Below are 22014 nucleotides of genomic sequence, written 5' to 3' on the forward strand. Positions count from 1 at the left end.
TTCTTATTAAAAGGTACAGTCCACCTCAGTCCAATAAAAAACAGTAGTATATAATGAATTCCAAAGCATCCATTCATACCTGTACCATGGACACCATGCACAAGAGTTCCCATCTCCCTGTACAACACGTAGGGTGAAAGGGTACTGGTAGCCCAGGCTGTCATCACTAAAAAACAAAAAGACAATAACAAAAAAAGACAGTTTATCATATACTGTATACAGTATTCAATTTTAGAGTAATGACTTTGTTAACCACAAGCATAGAGAATTTGTGATTTTTTCTTGATTTATTCTAATGGATTTCAAATCACTTTGCCCTAACAGGAAGTGACGCTGACAAAACCAGAATGCTGCTATTATAATCAAGAAAGATGTCAACACCAGCGGCAATCACCAGAGCGCTGTGCAATGTGTTGTTTTTGACGGACGCACCATTTCTTTTTTTAACTTGTCACACAGCATTTTGCTGATGTTCCACCTCTACAGAAATAAATGAGCAGAAACTAATTCAGGAGAGAGCATAATAGGCTTCGCTCTCTCTCTCTTGGTGGGTAGGTTTGCCGTCCCTTTACTCCCATTTCCCAGTGTGATGCTTTCCAACATGGGCCTCTGACAGAACATAACTGTTAGTGACAGAACATAACAGTTAGTGTTCTCCTCCAAGCATGTTAAGCTATCAAACTACACTGCATTATCAGCAATTTGAAAAGATGTGGTGGTGCTTTATGTGTTCGGTAGCATTGTGTGATAGGGGGAGACCTAGCCAGTGGGTGGAACTAGATAAAAAAAAAAATCTTGACTTTAACAAATGGATTTACACTGACGGTACAGAAAGTTTGTTCATGTTTGGACTTGATACACAGGCTTGAAAGTTCCATTGCTGTCATCCTGAAGGCTTTGCAACACAATGCAATAATACATTTTGAACACTTGTCTGCTGTCAGAAGGCGTGGCACCTGCTTTCATTTTATATTGTTGTATCATTGTTGTATTAGAGTGGCTGAAGAACGCCAACTACCCTTCACTGATAACCTGTATGTGTCCAAACCACACAGCATAAAAACCTGTGATATGGCTACTACATAGCTGAGACACTGACCAGTCTTGGGCGTGGTTGCTTGACTCCTGAGGGGGTAGAGGACTGGCCAGACGGGACACTTGTGTCCACACAGTGTTGTACAAGTCTCGGCCACGTGTATCTACTGTGCAGGGAACGATCAGTGGCATGCCAAACAGACTGGGCCTGTTTTTCTGAGATGAGAGGAAGTACAACTCGGCACGCATCTGAAAAAAATGCAAAACAAAATCACAAAATAATCAGCAATTATGTTTTCTAAGGCCATATAAAATATACTGCATGCTTAGATTCCAACAACACTTAAAAATTCTTACAAATGTGTAGATTTGTGATGCATATCATTTTTAATTATGATTCTTTATTTTGTATATAATAAATATATTCAAATAAGACTTTAACAGTCAACTGCAGCTCTCACCATTTTCCGGTGGATGGCAATAATGTATCCAGAGAGGGGGCCAGCAGGGGGTGTCATGATGTGGCCATTAGGGAGGCCGTTGGCAGGGCTACCATCTGTGCTACAGGGCACCACAGTATTTGGCATGCCCTTGGGAATTATGTCAAGCCTTAGGGATGTACCACTGGAGACTGAAGGGCTGGTTCCATTTGCTACCTGTGGGAAGTCACCTATCAACATAATAAGCATCAAAATGATGTTAATGGGGCATTTTGGCCTAAAATTAGCATTTCATAGATTACTTTATATGTTATGTAATATTGTATTCAGCATATTCAAGACTTATTTGAATCATTTTCGTGTTCTCATCCAGCAGGATTCTCTCACTACAATACCCAGCATGCATTATGCAAATACACCACCCAATCATTGGCATTAGTGACATAGCACAAATCTCAACTGGTCATCAAACTTCTTCTTTGTGAACGGAATAATTTAGCCAGCTAGCGAAAAACAGTAGTATCCGACCCTTAACTCTTGTGGTCTTTTAAAAAATATACTTCCACCTTCAAGATACAAGGTTCCTTAGTCTTTAAACCAGGAAATCTTGCTTTAGAATCTGCTGCTGCACCGGAGTAAGAGGCAAGTATACATGTTTACAACAGATGTAGGGATGGTTACATTTTTCGTTTTGGCTGCAGGGTCCCCCTTTAAAAGGGGTTTTCTTCTCATATAAAAAGTTAACAGGTCAACAGGTTTTCGTATGCCAAAAGTGACAAAATGCTAAAGTGCAAATAAAGTTGTCCAAGGTTAAAGAAATCTTCCAGTCTCACCAGTTGCCACTTCTTTTGGAGAGAAGTCAGAGGAGGGGGATGCAGGCAGTGGGATTTCAAATGCACACAGGAAGCCACTTACTGCACGCCGCACTTTCTGATTATCTAATGGAAAATTCTAAAACAAAAACTCTCAGTCAGTTTGGGACACAAACAGCACAGCTTTAAGAAATTAGGCAGTATGTTATATAAGCACCTTTATAGAGGACAAATGGATCTCCACCAGCAGGATCTGCTCTGGCTTCAGATGGCACAGCTCACTGAGTAGGCTCTTTAGGCCAGCGTATTTCTCATCGACGTTGAGTCTCAGTCCGTACCGCACTGGCGTAGAGCCGTCGAGCCTTATAACTGCACACAGATACAGTTAGTTGAACACAGTGTAACAGAGTATACTGTATATATACTGTACATGTCTCACCACTAGTGGACGATATGACAAAAATATAATATCACAACACTGTAAACATTTTTACAATACACAATATTCACCACAATATTTAGTTTTCTGAGATTTGGTTGGAAAAGACAAAATAATATAATAATAATAATAATAATAATAAAAACTACACCTACAATGATTTTTAGTTAATGTTTTACAAACTGCACTAAATCCAATGAAACAGCCCTAATTATGGTCACTTTGTAATTGTGAGTGTGACATAACTTATCACAATTATGATCAAATATTGTCATATTGCCCACCCCTCTTTACCACTTTCATTTTTTAAACATTTCTTACCACTTTCATTTTGTCGTGCATTATTTAATCTATCTTCATGTGATCATGCTGTCATGAACTCACCTATAATCTCAAGGTGCATGGAGTTATCCATGGGCAGAGGAAGAGAAAGGAAGTTGAATGGGTCAAAGCGAGCACTAACATGGCCACAGGTTTTACACTTGACCTGAGACCTAAGCTGACCATGGAACAGGTCCACCACAATAGAACGGTTTCTTCTCAAATGATTCTCCCAGGCCTGAAAGGACACAGCAAAAAAAGAAAGAGCACTGAGTGCAATATAGGTATGAAAACACCACTATAGCAGAACAAATATACTGCAAAAAAATAATTAAGTGATTTACAGGAGAACTACTACTCAGTCACTTGAGTGATATTGATATTGATATGATCATGATATTATGCACAAAAAATCCTTTATATGTTTAATATGTTTGTTTGAGCATTTCAAGATTCCCACATTTGTTCTGTGCCATTTCAAAAGGTTTCCAAATTCCAATATCCCATTATCTTTGTATCATAATTTTAAACCTTCTTGTACAACATGGTCTATTTTTTTCTTTTATTACACTCTGCATTGATACCTGCAAAATTGTGGTATCGTAAAGCTGTGAAATTCTCACTGCTAAAGCTTGTGTAATAAGCAAAAGTGCTTGCACAAACACCTGGGGTTATGAAGTCACAGATTTATATTAGAACTAATTGCATCTGCTATGTAGGCAGCTCAACAACTTCACCACATGCTTGGAAAATATCTAGCTGGAAATATTTTATGCTGAAATTGATAAATTTACACGGGGGGAAGCATAATAAATAACTATAAAAAGACAAACCTCTGAGGCAACTTCCCAGTCAGGTCTGCCATCGCTGTCCTTCAGCTCCACATAAGGTTTGTCATGAACACGGTTCAGATCCTCATGAAGGCCATCTAACAGAAAGGCCAGCAGTTCTTGAGAGTCTTGCTGTTGAAAGCCATCGAAACGTGGAGCATACTTTGCTATAGTCCACTGAAAAATGAACAGAAGCAACATGTAAAAAGACTAAGTGTTGGGTCAACACAAAGTGGAAACATTGCAGCCTTTATTTCAAAGCTAATATTACTCCCGTAATAACACTCATACATTGTTACGTTAAAATAGTGCGGGCCCAAACAAATTGAATACTTGAGTAATCATTAGTTATGTTGGTATTTGTTTCTTTATTTAGTATTCAAAAGCTTTGTCTTTTCTTTACCCTTCAGACCCCGCCAGAACGGTAGAACACTTTTGTGGATTCCTGACAACAAGTAAGAGGCTCATTTATCACTGTTTTAAACAAAATATTTTATTATAATATCAAGAAAAATGGCTATTACTTAACGATGGATGGGCAGCCAAACTTCCTGTTTCTCTATGGTGTCTAGACCCTGATTAAGATGAGATCTTCGAGTGACATTTGCTATATCATTTTAAATAAGCTAGAGGATTATTATAATATGATCAGGAAACACTAAAAAAAAACACCTTACTAACTTTCCATCGATACTTACATAATAAGGAAAACTAGTATGCTTCAATCTGATTGTGAGAAAAGCTGTTTGGAGGCATACCCTGAGTTTGAGTGGAGCAACACTTTTCTGTGTACCACTCCATAATTCCTGGATCAGATCACCATAGCATTTTGCCATGTGTCCACGCATCCCAATAGGATTAGTTCTACAGGAGAGAGATTGAAATGGATACATTATGACACACTACAAACCTACAAAATTATAATAGAACATTTTTAAATAAACTAAAGTAAGGGAAGAGGCGTATTGGATTAACAAGAAAATACATTAATCCGATGGCCAACTTCAACTGATACATTCAACTGACATGCCTATGCTCTGCCCACAAATGCCTTCTTTAGTTGCAACTGTTGCAAGGTTGAACAAGCTTTACAGAACAATGAAAAAATCTCATTCAACTCAATGAGAAACTGTAGTAAACAACTTCTAAATTTCTGCCAGTTAATAACTTTAAATGATATCTACTTAGTATGCGTGTGAAAGGTCACACTGTTTAAACAGAAGTGGAATTTTTTTGTCTAAATTTTACACTTTCAAGACTAGGAAAACTACACTTTCTTTGGAGTAGATTTATGAAAGTGAATATGAAGTTTGCATACACTCAATGAGCACTTTTAGGAACACTGTAGAAAAACTGGGTAAGTCTTCCTGTGTTCTCAAAACAGGCTCAGTTCTGGTCCATGTTGACATAAATGAATCATGCAATTCCAACACATTTTTCAAGCGCACTTTCATGAATCTCCCATTCTAACACATCCCAAAGACATTCTGTTAGATTCAGAGCTGGTGACTGGGAAGGCCACAGTCATGTTTATGAAACCAGTGTGGTCTTGTGTCAGCCTGGACTGCTGACACAAGACAGGCTGGGTCCATGGATTTAGGCTGCTGATGCCAAATTCTGACCCTACCATCAGTGTGTCTCAGCAGACAACAACAGAGCAGGCTGCTTTCTTCCAGACTTCATCTGTGTAGTTGTGGTCAGCCTGTGCCCACCACAGCTTCAGCTTTCTGTTCTTGGCAAACAGAACAGGAATCTGTCTTCTGCTGTTGTAGCCCATTCGCCTGAAGGTTTGATGTTGTGTACATTCTGAGATGCTTTTTGGCTCGGCACAATTGTATAGAATGGTTAGCTGGGTTACCAAAGCCTTTCTGTGAGGTTGATCCAGGCTAGCCATTCTCCGCTGACCTCTGTCAACAAGGCAATTCCGTCCGCAGAGCTGCTGCTCACTGGGTTTTTTTCTTTATTGCAAAATTCTGAGAAACTCTAGAGCAGTGGTTTTCAACCTGTGGGCCGCGGCCTGCAAGTGGGCCATAGTGGTACCACTAGGGGGCTGCAGCCAATATGTAAACATTTAACAAAATGCTATTTTAAATATGACTAATTATTTGCAAAATCATTTGCATATTTAGGTCGATCTTATTTATTCGTTTGACAAAATGCTAGCTATGTTAATATTTTATAATCTGGTGCGAGACAATGTTAAATATTTCTCATTTCAATTGCATGGAATTCATCTATCATGGATTAATGGTTACAAGAAAGGTCTTTTAAAAGAAATATACAGAGGCTGGACCATCCACAGGTGGAAGAGTCACCTTATCTCAGACTGAGAAAAACAAGAAAACCACAAATAAAGTGAAACAAAGAATATATAGCAGTGACTCCCAAGCCTTTTCATGTTTTGACAAAAATGTACAAACGGGCAGCCTGTCTTCGGGTGACAAAGATATATTTTGCTCCTCATAAAATAGGCAAATGATGACATGGGTGGGCTACTTTCTATTTTGGAAAAGTAAAATGAGCACAGACAGTTTCACCTAATTCAGGAGCTGAGACTTTATGAGTGCTTTCACATACAAATTGGATGTTTGTGACTGTTACCGGTAAAAATTATTTTTATTTAGCTGTCAATTCCAGAAAGATGCCAAATTGCTAGGAAGCCAAATATCTTATTGCAAAGGTGCAATTGTGGTAACTGTCTTCAAATGATCATCATGATATAGAAAATAATTAATCACATGACTGAAATGACTTATACACTAAAAGCTAACACTAGCATATTATTTTACTCCACCTCAATTTGGTTCCTTTTCCTGACTGAAAACTCCGATGTTGATTTTGTTGTGCATAAACATAGAATTGCTGTCCGAGGGAAGAGTTACACTCATGCTAGCTTGGTCATATATATTAGCCTAAAGCTCAGTGCCTGGGCTAGCAGTCAGGATTGGTTGATACCACAGAGATCCCCAGCTGTTGTACAAAGTATCTGTGAAATGCATGCTGTGTGTTATAGTAAGAGAAGAAATATAAGAATAAGATATAAAAACTTCTGTCAAACCAGTGTGGCTTAGGGAAACAAGGCTGTGCTACAGAATATTGCATAACACAACAAATAACAAACTCTAGTTTTAGATCAGAATGCTCCTCTAAACTGAAAACTTAATGTTTTGTAGCGATTTCACTAACCTGAAATTCATTAGGGTGAATTGGATATTTGCCAACATTCTGTTAAACAACAGCTAAAATGAAAGAATGCATTTGTGGGCCAAAGATGGATGGGTCATTTAGTCCAATTCAGTCTGAAAAATTCTTCTGTGATGTCTAGCATAACATACAAGTGCATACCATACTAAAAATTAATCATGCAAAGAGGTCAGATGGCGTTTGCATAGACACATACCTGTTGAGTTCATAAAGGTGGTACCCAGTTGTGAAGTAGTCAGTGAGTGGTTTAGTGTTGCTAACACACTGGATGCTGGAGTTCATGAAACACGTGTTGCCAAGGTTACTGAGTCCTGTGGCTCCTTTCTCGGTAGGTACTGTAGAAAAAAAAAGCAATGAGCAAACTTCAAACATAAGCATATAATACACTGAACTCACTTTTAACACTTCAGTGACCCTGCACCTTTGTGTCTATTCATTCTGTTGCTGTTGGCAAGAAATGACATCTCCTCTGGCCAGCTCATGTCTTTGTTGCGCACTACAAAAGAGGAAACAAACAACATAAGTAAGATTGATAAATTCACTCCAGTATTAAATACAATACACAAAAATGGCAAATCATTTGTGAGAACAGTACCTTCAATAACCATGTACTGTTCATCAGGGATCTTTAGTGCTTCCAGTGAGTGATCTTCATCATCCAGAAGAGTCAAGTAATTCTGTTAAAGAACAGATTACACTAATTTGTATCTGCATATTTTCTTTTACCATTGAAAAATTTGGAAACACATGTCATATTAATCACTGTTGTTATTCTTATTCTTGTCAATAATATCTTGTAGAGTGTACATTGAAAAACTAAAGGCTAGACATCAGTAGGTCTTTCAGTGTTTCATTTAATATTTAAAGCTTTTTGGGAACACCAAAAAGTTATTAAATGATGAGTAATACACTGGAATTATTTATTTATACTAATTTCTTGGTAAGTAATCTTCTTAAGATTTGATCATCATGTATCAAATACAAAGCCTTCTACTAATGATTCTAATTTTAGTATAACCTCATTTTCAATGTTTTACAGCTTCCTCAGTCATTAACCTCAGTCTGCAGCCTGAGAGTTACGCCATGTGCACAAACCCAGTGGCAATCATTTTATCAATTTCAGGGTGTAAAACCACAGCTTTCTGTTGTGTTGTCGTGTTTTTTGTCACCTTATAAAATATGTACTAGGACTTCATTTTTGCTGTATGCAAATTTGTTTTTTTAGTGAGTACACTAGCTTAACCAGAGCTCAGTTCAGAACAGTAAACACTTATTATTGTTCTGTTGAGTTAAAATCTTAGATAGGCTTTGTTAGATCACATTCTTACATATCACAATAAACACAACAACGGCCCGAAATATGAAACAGAAAAGAGAAAAAAAAAATACAAAAATAGATACTTTTTGCATCTGCCTTAAAAGTTTAAGAAATCATTTACAGCTTTGTTCATTCTGGACGCATCTAAATATTTTTTCACAGTTTCCTACTCATTAGCTGAAATATGTAACGTTGTAGAGTATTTGCATCATAACAGTATCATCTCATACATTTATCAGCATTTTTTTATTTTGTTGAAAACAGCGATCCTAAACTTTTAAATTGTGATTCCAAGCTTTCAAATGCTAGTGTATATAAAAAGTAGAACAGAACAAAAACTGGAAATGAGAATGAGAATGCAGTGGTTATTTTTCTGTATACCGCAGAGAATGTGTGTGTGTGTGTGTGTGTGTTTCACAGCCTCTTCACCTCATTGATGTAGAGCCAGAGTCTCATATCCTCCTCTTTAATCCGGAGTCTCTGAGACAGGTACTCGTGAATGTCCTTTATTGTGCCCACTCGGCTGAAGCAGCCAGTGTAGACCAGCACCCGCTTCAGAGGGGCACTGGGAGATGGCATGTTACCTACAATACACAGGAGAGTTTTATGACAGTTACATAAATCATGCTGAATAGAAAATCCAACGACAGAATGGTGAATTTTAAAGTGCGCAAAGCAAGATATTATAAAAAATATCACAAAACAATACAGATACTGAATAACGTGTCAATGCATACTCTAACCCAGGATCATCAACTGGAGGTCTGCAGCAAAGCCAGTCTATGTATGTAAAAAATGGTCGTATTTCAGCAACATATATGAACATGAACTTCAGTAGCAGTTCTTTACTGCACATTTTCCAATCTGATGCTCTTATGTAATCAACTTAGGCAAAGTCAGCTAGTCAGAGTAGAAACTAGCTACAGAGTTAGATATCAGGTCAGAAAGCAAACAATTTCACATATTTTTGTAGATTTTTAATGTTATTTACTATTTCTGGTTTGAGTGGTGAAGCAACAATGTGGCTGGGTAAAAAAAGGAAGTTGATCATGAAAACATCACGCTTTAAAACCAATTAATTGATAACTATGCGGTTTTTAGTACAAGTATAAAACTGATGTACATCTGTTCATAGTCTGTGGCGCTCGCCAAGTAAAAACGGTAAATGCTGATGCACAACACATCTCTTTAAATAACTTGCCAACAAAATTTAAAATTAAAACCCAAAGACAGATAAAAGACCACCAAAGTACTTGTCTATTCCTTAACAGCACAAGAGCATGTAATGCTCAATATGAATACTCTTTCTCATTTTATATATATTCACATATACCTCTTTATTTTAAATAAATTTATTTTACCTTATGAAAAGGTAGGGTAGCTTATGAGAAAGCAGCATTTTTTCAAAGCAGTGGTAAAATACTTCTGAAGGTATTTTTTTTCGGGCACATACCTCTAAAATACCCATTCGATTCTAAAATCTAAAACTGTAAAATAAATGTAAATAATAATAATTTTAGTTACATTTTGTTTTATTAGTTGCCTGGACCACTGCAAGTTTTAGTAAAAAACCTGCTCTAGGCATTTTGCTTGCATATGACACAAGGCATTTGCTTTGGCTTTGACATCCAGTTCAAAGTCAGGCCTTTCTGTCTAACCACATGCAACGGACATCACATGACTGGGCTCAGAGACTGCTAGTCTTGTGACTTTCATGTACGGCCACATACGTTCATTAAAGCGCATGTAAAAAAAAGGGAGTTCACAATGCTGAAGTTATTCCCCCTTTACAGATTCAGTACACTTCTTCCACTTAGAGATTCTTTTCATAGCCTTTCCCTTGGCTTTGCTTTTGAGAGTAGTCATACAACAAACTGTATAACATCAGGTAACACACATGCACAAAACTGTCTAACTGTTCACTAACATAATATTATTACATGTTGAGGGATATATATAGAAAGGCATGATAGCCCTTATGTGATCTGACAGTCTATGGAAAAACTAGCAAATTCTGCATCACATTTCTAAAAGGTTAGCCCACCTTTCTGATTGCAGGCCTTTATAAAAATGATGCTATGTCACCCAGGCTTTGGTGTCTGTTCACATCAGGCTTTAAACAATGGAAGAATCATGTGACACGACCAGGAACAGCCAACTGACCAGCTGACAAGCTAAGAACAAAAGGTTTACTAGGGGAACCAGTGCCATTGCTGAACTATAAATAAGTTTACTGTACAGCCCTTTGTACATCAGAGGTGGAGGCAAGCCTCAATCGCAGTAGTACAGTGAGTCCACATACAAGCATGTTGTTTGTTCCATTTGCTTATCTAGAGATTTCAGTCCTACCCATGTTGATCCAGCCATTAGACTGTGGTGTGCGGGCTGGAGGCTGCTGTCTCAGGAAGAGCAAGTGTCTGGGAAAGAGTTCCAATTCAGCCTTCTCTATCTCCCTTGTCCTGATCACCTGCCCAACAGAAGTAAACCATCATATAAATAAAGACTACAGAGACACTGCAATGAGAATTAAGAAGGACTTACTATACTGTATAATGCAATTATTATACGTACCGGCCGCGGCAGGCTGAGGTTTGCTCCATACCAGTGGTAGAGAGCCCTCCAGACTGGCTCAGGTACAACCTCAAAGTCCTGGCCAAGATGCAGGTTGGGAGATCGCCTCAACAGCCCCCCTTCCATTGTCAACGTAGGAGCCTATTAGGCAGAAGTCATAATGGTAATTAATCAAACGACAAAATGGGATCTTCACATGTAAGACTGTATCTAAGCAGGATGACTTCTTAATCTGTAGATCTAATATTAATATTAAGAATCATTATTCTATGGATAATAGTAAATACTATACATAAACCATGCAGTTAAGAGAGTGAAGAAGTGGGCCCATATTAACTCCAGTTTAAGTGGATAAGTATTTTGCATAAAAGCATATGAACCTACAAATCAATCAATGGAGGATAAGCCCATAAGCTCACATTAATCCAATACAGTCATACATGCGACTGCAATCAACAGCTTTATTTGGAATCACCTTGAGAGGCTCTGAGGTAACCAGTGGCTGGTTGTCTATGGCACCAGGTCTGAGGGCTGTCACATTCCCATCAGCCACCAGGAAGCTCTGACTGTCTGCTTCAGAAGACTCAGGCTGTCGTGAGAAGCAGATGTCTGTGGGGGTCGAGCCAGAAGGGAGGACACCTGCAGAAGAAAGGATAAAAGCGTATGAGTGAGAAACAATGGCTTCTGTGGCTGTGGCTTATAGCCTGTAGTAGACTTTGAGAAATTTACATGAATACTTACTGCCACTTGTGGTCTCAGAGGCTTCAGATGCGCTGGAGATGTTGTCAGAGAACTTCTCCTCAGAGGAAGAGTGTGAGCTGGCCATGCTTTCTCCTTGACCACTCTGTTCCACCCCAGTTGATAATGTAGGACTTCTGCCAGCAGCAAATACTGATGGCTGTTCCACCACTATCATCTTGCTGTCCTACAAGCAAAGTATCACCAAGATCAGCTGCCATGCACTGTACTGTGCACAAGTTTGTATATTTCATTTCCAAACAGCCCTTTAAGTAAGCCATTTTTCAGTGTCAGAAAAAAGCAGGAAACATATACATAAGCCTCCTACACTAAGTACAAGATCAAATCTATCTTTAACTCTTCCATCCTTCCGATCTAAAAGCTGTTCCCAAAGGACTCACTGACATTATGCTCCCCCCCTTCAAAAAGACAGTAACATTCACACAAGCAACTACCCAAACACACCTTAGCTGCCTTTAAGTTCACTCTCATGTGCATCTTAAATGGCTAAATGAGACATTTCTGAGAAGATTTAAGATAATGCGCATGCAAGTCACTGCAGCTGTCAAGAAGCTTTTACTGAGAAAAAGAAATAGACAAAAAGAAGACAATTTGTACTAGAACACCAAAACTGGACATCTGAGATGTGGAGTAAGGTTTTACAGACTGATAAGTCTATGTGTAATTGAGATTATTTGGACCGCGAAAAGCAGAAAACGCAACCAACTTCTAAGACTGAACTTTGGAGGAGTGAAAAAATGGAAAAATATCCCTGCAGATTTCTTTGAAAAACTGAAAGTCTCTCAAAACAATGGAAGCTGTAATAAAGGCAAAGGGTGGACACACTAAGTACTGAAATGCTATGACATTTATTTGTGGAGATCTCTATTTAATGTTCTGTTAAATATGTTTTCTGCTTTTTTTATGATGCTGATAAATGAATAATTTTTAATTAAGTTTTTCTTTTGACAAGAAATTAAATTAGTGTGAGTACTGTGCAGTACTGTACATAGTATTATTATGAGTTATGTCAGCACATTATATATTTTTAATAGTTTTATTTGCACCTTTCATGACTAAATTTTGTTGTCTAGTACTTATACTTTGTTATGACAAAGCTGTATTTAATGTGATCTAATGTATTTATGTCATAAACGCTAACCCTTGAACCTTTTTTTTTAATTTAAGCTTTAAGACTACTGGGTAAAATATATGGAATAAAAACTAGACTATGTTATGCATGAGTACAGATAAGTGTGACAGACAATGTTGTTAGTACTTATAAATGAGAGCATTTGTCGTCTAAGAGCTTTTTCAAACTGTGAGCACTGAACAAGGGGTGAATTTGGGCTGTCACCCATGTTGTAGTTTTAAGCTTACATATTTGACATAATCCTTCCACTGCTGCCACCACTGTGTGGAGATGAGGAACCAGTAGTCTCCAGGCTGAAGGCCATGCCGGCTCTCTCTCTCTAACCAGCCCCTGCATACAGAGCACAGACCACTGATTAGTGCACTTTAAACTTTCTTACACAGTGTGTCTCTACACTTATTGTGTGACTACCATGTAGCCCAAACACAGAATGGAAAAGATGTAAAAGGAACAGAAAGCAGGAAGAGATAATGATATGAACCTGATGATCTGTCCTTCCTCCTCTGGAGTGGCAGGCCGCAGTCCAAGAACAATGTGACATACCTTAAAAGAGTCATGAGCAAAAACTAGTTTCTTAGTCATAAAAGGATAAACCATTGCTGAGACAGTCAGAATGGCAGAACATCAATACATTCACAGTGGTGTTCACTCTTACCTGAAATAGAAGGTTCAGGAATTCTGCAGCAAGTGCACTCTGCACACTCCATATCTGATAGTCTTCAAGTGTCAAATGGCCCTTCTAAACATCAGAGCAAAACGAAGCTGTAAACACCCTCATGCATGTCAGTACAACTGATTGAAGTCACAATTATAATTGATGATAAATGCTTAAAAAGTGTAGCTCACTGAAACAAGTGGAGGAAATTAGTCAAAAGCATAGATTCTGAACTTTCAATCCCACATTTTTGTTGGTAAGTGGGAGAGGAGATAATTGTTATATAACGTTTTTGTTGTGAGCAGACTTTTTCGGGGACAGAAAACATAACCTTTACATTTTTCCATGCGTTTCTCATACTTTGACTTTAAATAAAATGAAATAAACATGCAGACTCAAACCTGTCAATACATAATAGAAATAAAAAGGAAAAGAATTGAGTTACATAACTAAGAATGCAATTAATAATGTACTTACATTTATTTAGAATAACAATCCATATAATAAAAATAACAATAATAATAATAATAAGTGTAGGCTTCTAACAACTAAAGAAAAAAGTGCACAAAGATACCTTGGTAGTGTCATGTACTCTAAGAATGTCTTCAACAATATCCAACACACTGGACTCCAATTCCTGCAAAAAGAGAAAAAATTAAATGTAAGGGGGGTAAACTTGGCAACTGCAGCATAAGGATATTAATGCTAATGCTAGTGCTACATAACTAAGCCAGAATCTAAAAATTATGAATAATTAATACAATGAAAAAAATTTGAAGGATACTGTAACCTGAGACAATGTTTTAATGTCCTGTAAATGTAAACTTACAGGAATGGAGTCAGTACGATTGTCTCTCCACACCTCCAGCAGCGCTCCAACCATTTCATGGATTTCTTCTCGACACAGAACTCCATCACGGTCGACATCAAATACTTTAAAACAAACTGTTCCAAGGCAAAAATGCAGCATAAACAACAGCAGGTTATTGACATATATACAGCATATTACAGGTTAAGTCTACGATCTACAATCTGGGTAAATATTGTCTCAGGCCTTAAAAGGATGGTACACTGCTGTTCAGACCTATGCGGTGCAAATACTGGGGCTCTCTGAAAACAGATCATGCCAGAATGGTTAAGTTACCCCACAACAGTCTGAGAAATCAACATATTTATTACCAGAGACATCTTAATAAACTTGAACTAAGAACATTACATCTTCCACAATCCACTGTGGCAGCCAGTTACTCCAAGGGGCATGTTTATTTGAGAGCATGCCGATACAAGTAATGGACCAGTGCGAGTTTGTTTTGAGTTTGTCCTTGTTATTATGCACTATTGATAAAATCAATCCTGACCTTCTGTGCTATGTAAAATTAACAAGCACGTAAAAATCAGGGATGCCACCTATGAAGCTCATTTTGTGCCAAAAGTTTCAAATAAAATACTAAAATCCACAAGCAAAATAAAAAGTATCAAAATGTCCAAAATATGTTGCAAACACAAATAATCAGAGTAAAATAAAACTTAACTTTTCAAAGATTACTACTCATTTTCTTTTATTCTGATATAAATGTATTACTCATTTTGCCAGTATTTTTCTATTTGCTGATTTTGACATATTTTTGCTTCTGGAATCGCTCTTTTGCTTCTGACTTTTGTCACTTTTTAACACGGGGTAGTTCCAAGAAGAGTGTGTACACCTGCACTTTCTATTGGTCAGCTGATTTGGAGTGACAGGTCTTCTGAACATGTAGCCACTCACCGTGAACCACCCCGGCACAGTGGAACATGTTGTGCCAAGGAACACAAATTTAGTTGTTTATGAATGAACGAAACTGTACCACCTTTCAAGCATGCAGCTGCATGCTAGCCTGGAAGTGTCCTCTAGGGCTAACTAGGAGAGCCATACTGGTAATAGAATTAAAGAGCTCAAATACCTAAAGTCAGTTTACTGTATTAATGTGAAGACAGTGATTTGGAGCAGCACATTTTGTAAACTGGCATGCTGAAATAGAAAGCCTTTCAGTGACTGACATAGAGGCACTCTGTGGGTAGAAAAAAAGAGAAGACTTACATAACAGCCTTCATAACCCCCAAACAAGACATCTTGACTTTATTCCCTTCCGTAGTGATTAAACATTACTGTCTATCAACTGTCTCACAGCAGCAGTATTTTGGTACTTAATATTTTGCTTCTGGATGTTTTATATGAAACTTTTGGCACAAAATTAACTCCACAGTCACCTGCCATTATTTACCAAGCGACGAACTTGGTTAGAAGCAATTCAAAACATTCACGATACAAAACAATATTCAAATATGAGAGTATGCAGTCAACATTTCAGTCTGGAGGAATGTGAACATGACCTGGAAGCAGAGTTAGGGTTGTACTCCAAAATGTAATCTGAATAAAACTGTCTGTCTGTGAGCCTTCCTTAAACATTATTTGGGATGTAAGTCATTGTTTTTTGAAAATGGCACCCCTAAGTGAAGACTGGATGCTAAACTAAATCATTTGGACATGAATTGTTTACCACTGTATACCGTTTACCAGGGAAAACACTATTTCTGGACTTACATAGTGCATTTAAATCATTCTTTTTCAGTCAGAAATGCTTTCCCGGAGATGAGGACATGAATTTTGTGAAAAACTGGCAAACTATCACTTTAAGGTCTGGTTTAGAAGAAAAAAAAAAACAATGCTTCAAAGCTGATTGAGTTACTCCACAATATAAACAGTTCTCTGTTCAAAAGGCACGCACTGATGTGCTGGTAAAAATCTTGCATCAATAAAGCAGCAAGTTCAAGCACTTACATTTCTGTCTCTCTGCCAGTGGCCCTCTACAGCATGCTGACAACCCACAGGAGATCTCTTTGAAGTCTATGTGATTGTCTCTGTTCTCATCAAAAGCATGGAACAAACCTGAGGAATTACAAAAGCACAACTCACGATCCTTCATTTAAGTTGACTTTATAGCTGTTGTTCACAAAAACACAGTGCCCTAGTCAAAGAGGGCATCAAAGGGGTCAGTAACTAAAATCATTAAACAAGAGTTAATAAAATCTCATCAGTAATCACATACCTTCACTTACGGATGGATGAATAGGAGGAGATACCAAAGGGATAAACGTTTCCAGGTCGAATCGTCCGGTTCTTGACTGAGCTTTTAGTAACCAGTACCGCTTCTCCAGGTCAATGATGTCAGATTCTTCTACTGCTCAATATACAGTGATTTATTAGGTTTCGCTTCTGTGACATAGTTATATACAAGACACTCACAGAACAGCAGAGCATGCAAGTAATAGTGGTTGATATACTGGTTAGTCCACTGAAACTCTTCTTACGTTATAAATTTTGTCATTACTGTTACACTGGTATGCCACTAATAAACACAGATACAGTGCAGTACAGTACACATACAGTGCAAAACATGCTAATTCCTTGATCTCCCACCCCATCTCTCTTATCTTGTTATGGTTAGAAAGCAATACTGATGTGTATATATTTTGTTTATTTCTGTTTTTAGTATTTCTCCAAATAAAAACATTTTAGATTTGCTTCAATTGTTAAATATGGTTCTAATAAAAAAAATAGAGACATCCCAGAGTAATACGCCATTGTTAACCTACATAATAGGTTTACGTAAGCATCCAAAACTGTTTTATTTGAAAATGTATACACATAAATACACCACAACACATATACAGAAACCTCAAGTAATCTTAATTACACTGTGATATAGTGATTTTGGGTGATACTGCCCATCATTACATACAAGACCCCTTGTGTGGATTACTTATTTAGTGCTCCATAAGCCACATCTGGCTTGTATCAATGCTAAGGTAACATTAGTACAACACTACAGCTGAGGTACGTACATCCCGTACATACTCATCCTTTACAACAGAAGTCTTTCAATTCCTGCGAATCCTTGAATCCAGTTTCCGGTCCTAGATTTTGTAATCGCAGGTAGGTATAGCATTAGGGGTCAAACAGTTACATCAACAGTTCTGTTTTCAGCGATTACAAAATTCAGGACAAAAAAGTGGTCTGCGTTTGAAGTTAGTTATAAGATGATTCCACTGAATTTAAGCCTTGGGCTAAACTGCAGTGCAAACAGTGAGTCACCACTGATAATTTTTTAGTCTACGATTAGACAAAAACAATACAGATCTGGGAAAGTGTCCGTATAATAACAAAAAGAGGATGCTGTGGTCTGACACAGTGAACTTTTGGAAATAGTTCTACCATATCAAGAAATATTGACTATGGTTGGAGCACCATATACTTTATGAGAATCAGCTCTTACATTTTACTTTACCACTGTTCAATGCCTACTGATTATGCAGAATGCCAACAATGCACTCACAGTGTGTGACCCCAGCTAAGGTCTGGTAGAAGGTGGGCGTGTCGCTGTCATCAGTCAGAGTCACACACACCCCACTTGACAGGAGCCAGCGGGAGAAGGTGAAAGCATCCTTGTTTTGGAGCAGCCAGCTCTTAAACTTCTCATAATTTACTTTCTCCGCCTGCAAGAGACCAGAGCACAGGAAGAATACACAAAGACAAACCGTTAGGTAGTTCACTGAGCAGCACTAAAACATTCAGACTTAGAGGTCAGCAAATGACAGAGACATTTAGGTTTGAAACACCATCTTCCAATTCTTTGTGAACCCCTCAGCAAGCCATATGTGTCTTGTAATGAATGTGATGCAATTCAACAGAAGAGGCACCACAAGATCCACTATTTTTGTTCTAAACAGCAGATTATATCTAAAAGTAAGTTATGAAAGTAGAAAAAATTACATTTTTTTACTACATCAGATTCATTATTTCTGCAGAAATGAAAATGCAATGCACTGAAATCTGCTTATTCCCTAAAAAACTTTGTCAGGTGAACTTCTGCGAGTAGCAAACCTCTGTAAAGCACTTCCTGAGCGAGGGATGCACTTCTCCATCCACAGTTTGCAGCATTGTTTCAATGTCTTCACGTGTAGCATAGCTGCCTGATTCATTGGCAAAAAGACTGAAAATGTCTGCAAAAGATAAAAAAGAACAAGTCATCAGATAAAATACCAAACATATCATTTTCAGCTCTGTCTTTGTTGCTGCTTATGACTTTGTCTATAACTGGTATCAGTTTATGCCTGCAGAGGCAGAAAAACAGCTGGCTGTTAATGAGGTCACTCACATCTTGCCTTTTCTTCATCGCGTCCTCTGGTCAGCAGCACCAAGCCAACGATAAGGTTGTTGAAATGCAGGCCCTTCGATGTGCCACCAAATGAACTATAGATGACCTGAAGAAGAAAGAAGAGCAGGTAAACAATGTCCAACAACTTCATTTATGAAGAAAAGGAAAATGCCACAGAACATGTTCTAACGTGATGAAATTCTGTATCGTTAAACTTTAAATAGACATCAAACAAGACTTACTTGAATTTTCTTCTTTTGTTCAGAGTCAAATTTGCATTGTCTATCATTTATTTATTATTACGTAACATTTGTTATAAACAGTTGTCCTGTGTGACAAATAGGCTAGATTTAAAGCACCCATATCCAACATATTTCTTGTGTTTTAATTTTTTTCACTGAGGTCCACTTATGACATTTGTGTGAACGTAAAGTCCTTTTACATGATCATTTCCCAAACTTTCTTTATTCCTCAGAATTAAACAATTTGTTTTTTGTTACTGTGACTTTCAGACTGATAAATGAGCTCTGTTATGATTGGCCGCCATGTATTTTTGCACATTCAAAAGCCTTATAACTTCAGAGTGAATGGGCTAAACTGCTATAGGCTAAATAGGCAGATGTATGTAAACGTATTGCTTTTTATGAAATTACAAAAACAATGAATAGGAAATGGGCTGTTTTTGAAGCTTTTAAAAGAACATTTTAAAACTTTGACCGTGTTTAAATTCAACACCAAACCGTCTTTAAAAAAATTATACAGGCCCTTTGCTATGATACATTGAGAGATAAAAACTCTTTTTAACTATACGATTTGGTCAATTAGAGAGATTTGTGGTACATGAGGTCCTGGCCAAATCATTCCAAAGAAATCACATTCCACATTAATCACATTCCATATTCCTTTCCCATTCAATTCCTTGGCCTTGCTGATCACTTCTGGTTATTTTAACCTCTGTGTTTTTCTTGCTATCACCTTATTGTTAAAATGTTATGTTTAGTTTTTGCTACAAGGTCTTTTTTGAACATATTTATGATGAATATTTTAAGTTAGACTCTTTCATCAAGTCTCTACTTGCCAAAATCACACTGACTGAAAAGAGTGAATGCAGTTCAACAGTCCAGGTTGGACAGAAGATAAAGCAGAGTCCAAAGGTCTTTTACTTGCAGTACTATTCAACTAACACTGCATCAAAGCTGCAAGTAAAATCTAGGGAGACAGATATGGGTCCTGTACAGGAACAGGAAGTGGTCACGTGCCTCAAATTCATGAGAACTGACATTTATTCACAAGAATACTGAAAGAGTGATGAACAGTTGTAATGGAACTCAGACTCAAAGGAGACCTACATTCCTAAGAAAATGACTTTAGAACACGAAACAGTATATTCTAGCACGTCCTGATCCAGTCACGGCTTGAAAACATTACACGCTCTGCACGTCAGCTCAATATAGCTTGGCCCTCAAACGTTTGTTTGTTTACTTCTGAAAGTGAGCTTGATAGTTGAACTACTGCACCCATAACCTTGGATTCCAAGCAAACGCATTTACTGGAAAGAAAATAACACTGGGGTGCAATATGGGGAATGGGGGGGTGTTTCAAACAGAATCAGTCATTTTCTTGTTTTTTTCATGTTTAAAACAACAGCACATGGTAAAAAGACATAAGGCAGAATTTACTGCAATGTTTCTGTACCTGCAGCACATGTTCCGAAGGGAAATTGGCACCATCATTACCAAACTCACTAAACTATATGTGGACATTTGTAGACACCTGATCTTCCAGCCTTTTTTAACCAAGGGTATTAATAAGGAGTTGTACCACTTTTGCTGCAGTAACAGACTGCAGTGGAAAGCGTAACACTAGATGGAAGATTGCAGTGACGATCTGATTGAGAGCATTAGTGAGATGAGGTACTGATGTTGGATGTTTCGTTCACAAACTCCACTCCACCTCATCCCAAAGATGGGGTGGAGCTCCATCACTCCAGAGAACACAACTCTGCTGCACAGCCCAAGGCTGGGAGCTTTGTACCCCATCTGGCTGACACTTCGCATTGGGCATAAGTGACCTGAGGCTCATGTGTGGCTGCTACAGAGCGTTCTGTTCTATTGTCAGTGCTTTTCTATGAAGATTCTACACCTGGGTCAGCAATGAATGCACCGTAAAGTAGTAGAAGGAGTGTCTGGATTTTTTTGGACAAACAGTGTTGCAGCTTGCTTATCTAATCTTTCCCCAAATAAGCAGCTACAATATAAATGAATCTGAATTAACATGTTGGGATTACACAACATGAATACACTAATAAAGAGAATCACAAAAGTGAAATCATTTTCATCAGACTGTTTCAGTTTCAGCCATGTAGAAACTTCACCCTGCATTACAGGCAACTTAAGCCACCATTACAATAGAGAATGCCCATATCTGTATTCATGTTAGGTTACAGAGTTCACTTACATATCCCCGTGTGCTCACCTCCATATTTTAATAATGGAAATCAGTTAAATGAATCAAGCTTATATGGCCTAAAGAAACAAAACAGTGGTGATACAATATACACCACAATATATGTGATACAACAATATTCTGTTACATGTCTAGCAGGCATTACACTAAATTAATTTCCTTATTACAAAGGCCAAATCAGCTATTTCAGCTATTTCAGAGCATACATTTTCAGTCAGTATAAGTTTAACGTAAAATAAGGTGTGTAGTTTTATACAGAACACTTTTAAGAGCAAAATCCCCCCAAAAAACGACTGGCTTAATTAATAATGTCTCTATTACATGCTTGTTACAATAGAAATTAAATCTATCCTGCATAAAACATCACACAGGCAAAACATTGTGATCTGGGTTATCAAATCGCCTCAGATGAACTTATTTCAAATCTGTCATGGCAGTTTTTCTTCATAATGCAAAATAAAACAAATGAAAACCATACAGTTAAACCATCCATAGCTACGGTGCAGATGCTCACAGAGGGTACTTACAAGAAACTCTGAAATGTGTCAAAGTCAATTATCACCTGCTGAAACTCGCAGAGGCACATTCCACACAGCCAACACACAGATAGGCCATATTTCTGCACTGTGAACTCAAAGGAATTCACAACAACCACTACAGATACAGCCGCTGAAGATTTAGACTAGTCATACCTCGGAGATATTGAGAGGAACCATGTCCCCCAGCACTTCCTTGAAGAAGCATTGCTGACTCATATAGCAGGACAAGCCACAGGTCCTCCTGAAAGCATCCCTTAGCCTTTTGAGCTCAACATCAGTCACTGAAAAAAGAGAGAAA

At 37.8% G+C, this 22014-nt stretch overlaps 1 protein-coding gene across 1 annotated transcript in view; it reads right to left on the bottom strand.

Annotated features, from left to right (window-relative positions):
- The window catches only part of LOC118824342 (ubiquitin carboxyl-terminal hydrolase 32-like), a 29942-nt gene that overhangs the window by 6787 nt on the left and 1141 nt on the right, over positions 1–22014 (bottom strand). The window contains exons 2-28 of the mRNA XM_036594424.1: positions 21870–21997; positions 18712–18817; positions 18438–18556; positions 17890–18049; positions 16603–16734; positions 16335–16442; positions 14346–14461; positions 14091–14153; positions 13517–13600; positions 13343–13404; positions 13089–13191; positions 11712–11895; positions 11446–11609; positions 10971–11111; positions 10749–10866; positions 8829–8983; positions 7677–7758; positions 7503–7577; positions 7278–7416; positions 4636–4741; positions 3881–4054; positions 3111–3285; positions 2505–2656; positions 2309–2426; positions 1497–1705; positions 1100–1284; positions 80–166 (exon numbers count right to left, since the gene is read on the bottom strand). Coding sequence (XP_036450317.1) covers positions 80–166; positions 1100–1284; positions 1497–1705; positions 2309–2426; positions 2505–2656; positions 3111–3285; positions 3881–4054; positions 4636–4741; positions 7278–7416; positions 7503–7577; positions 7677–7758; positions 8829–8983; positions 10749–10866; positions 10971–11111; positions 11446–11609; positions 11712–11895; positions 13089–13191; positions 13343–13404; positions 13517–13600; positions 14091–14153; positions 14346–14461; positions 16335–16442; positions 16603–16734; positions 17890–18049; positions 18438–18556; positions 18712–18817; positions 21870–21997 — 3445 coding nt within the window. The remainder of the gene's footprint in view (positions 1–79; positions 167–1099; positions 1285–1496; positions 1706–2308; positions 2427–2504; positions 2657–3110; positions 3286–3880; positions 4055–4635; positions 4742–7277; positions 7417–7502; positions 7578–7676; positions 7759–8828; positions 8984–10748; positions 10867–10970; positions 11112–11445; positions 11610–11711; positions 11896–13088; positions 13192–13342; positions 13405–13516; positions 13601–14090; positions 14154–14345; positions 14462–16334; positions 16443–16602; positions 16735–17889; positions 18050–18437; positions 18557–18711; positions 18818–21869; positions 21998–22014) is intronic.

This window comes from Colossoma macropomum, unplaced genomic scaffold (assembly GCF_904425465.1).
Source record: "Colossoma macropomum unplaced genomic scaffold, Colossoma_macropomum, whole genome shotgun sequence".
Classification (NCBI taxonomy): Eukaryota; Metazoa; Chordata; class Actinopteri; order Characiformes; family Serrasalmidae; genus Colossoma; species Colossoma macropomum.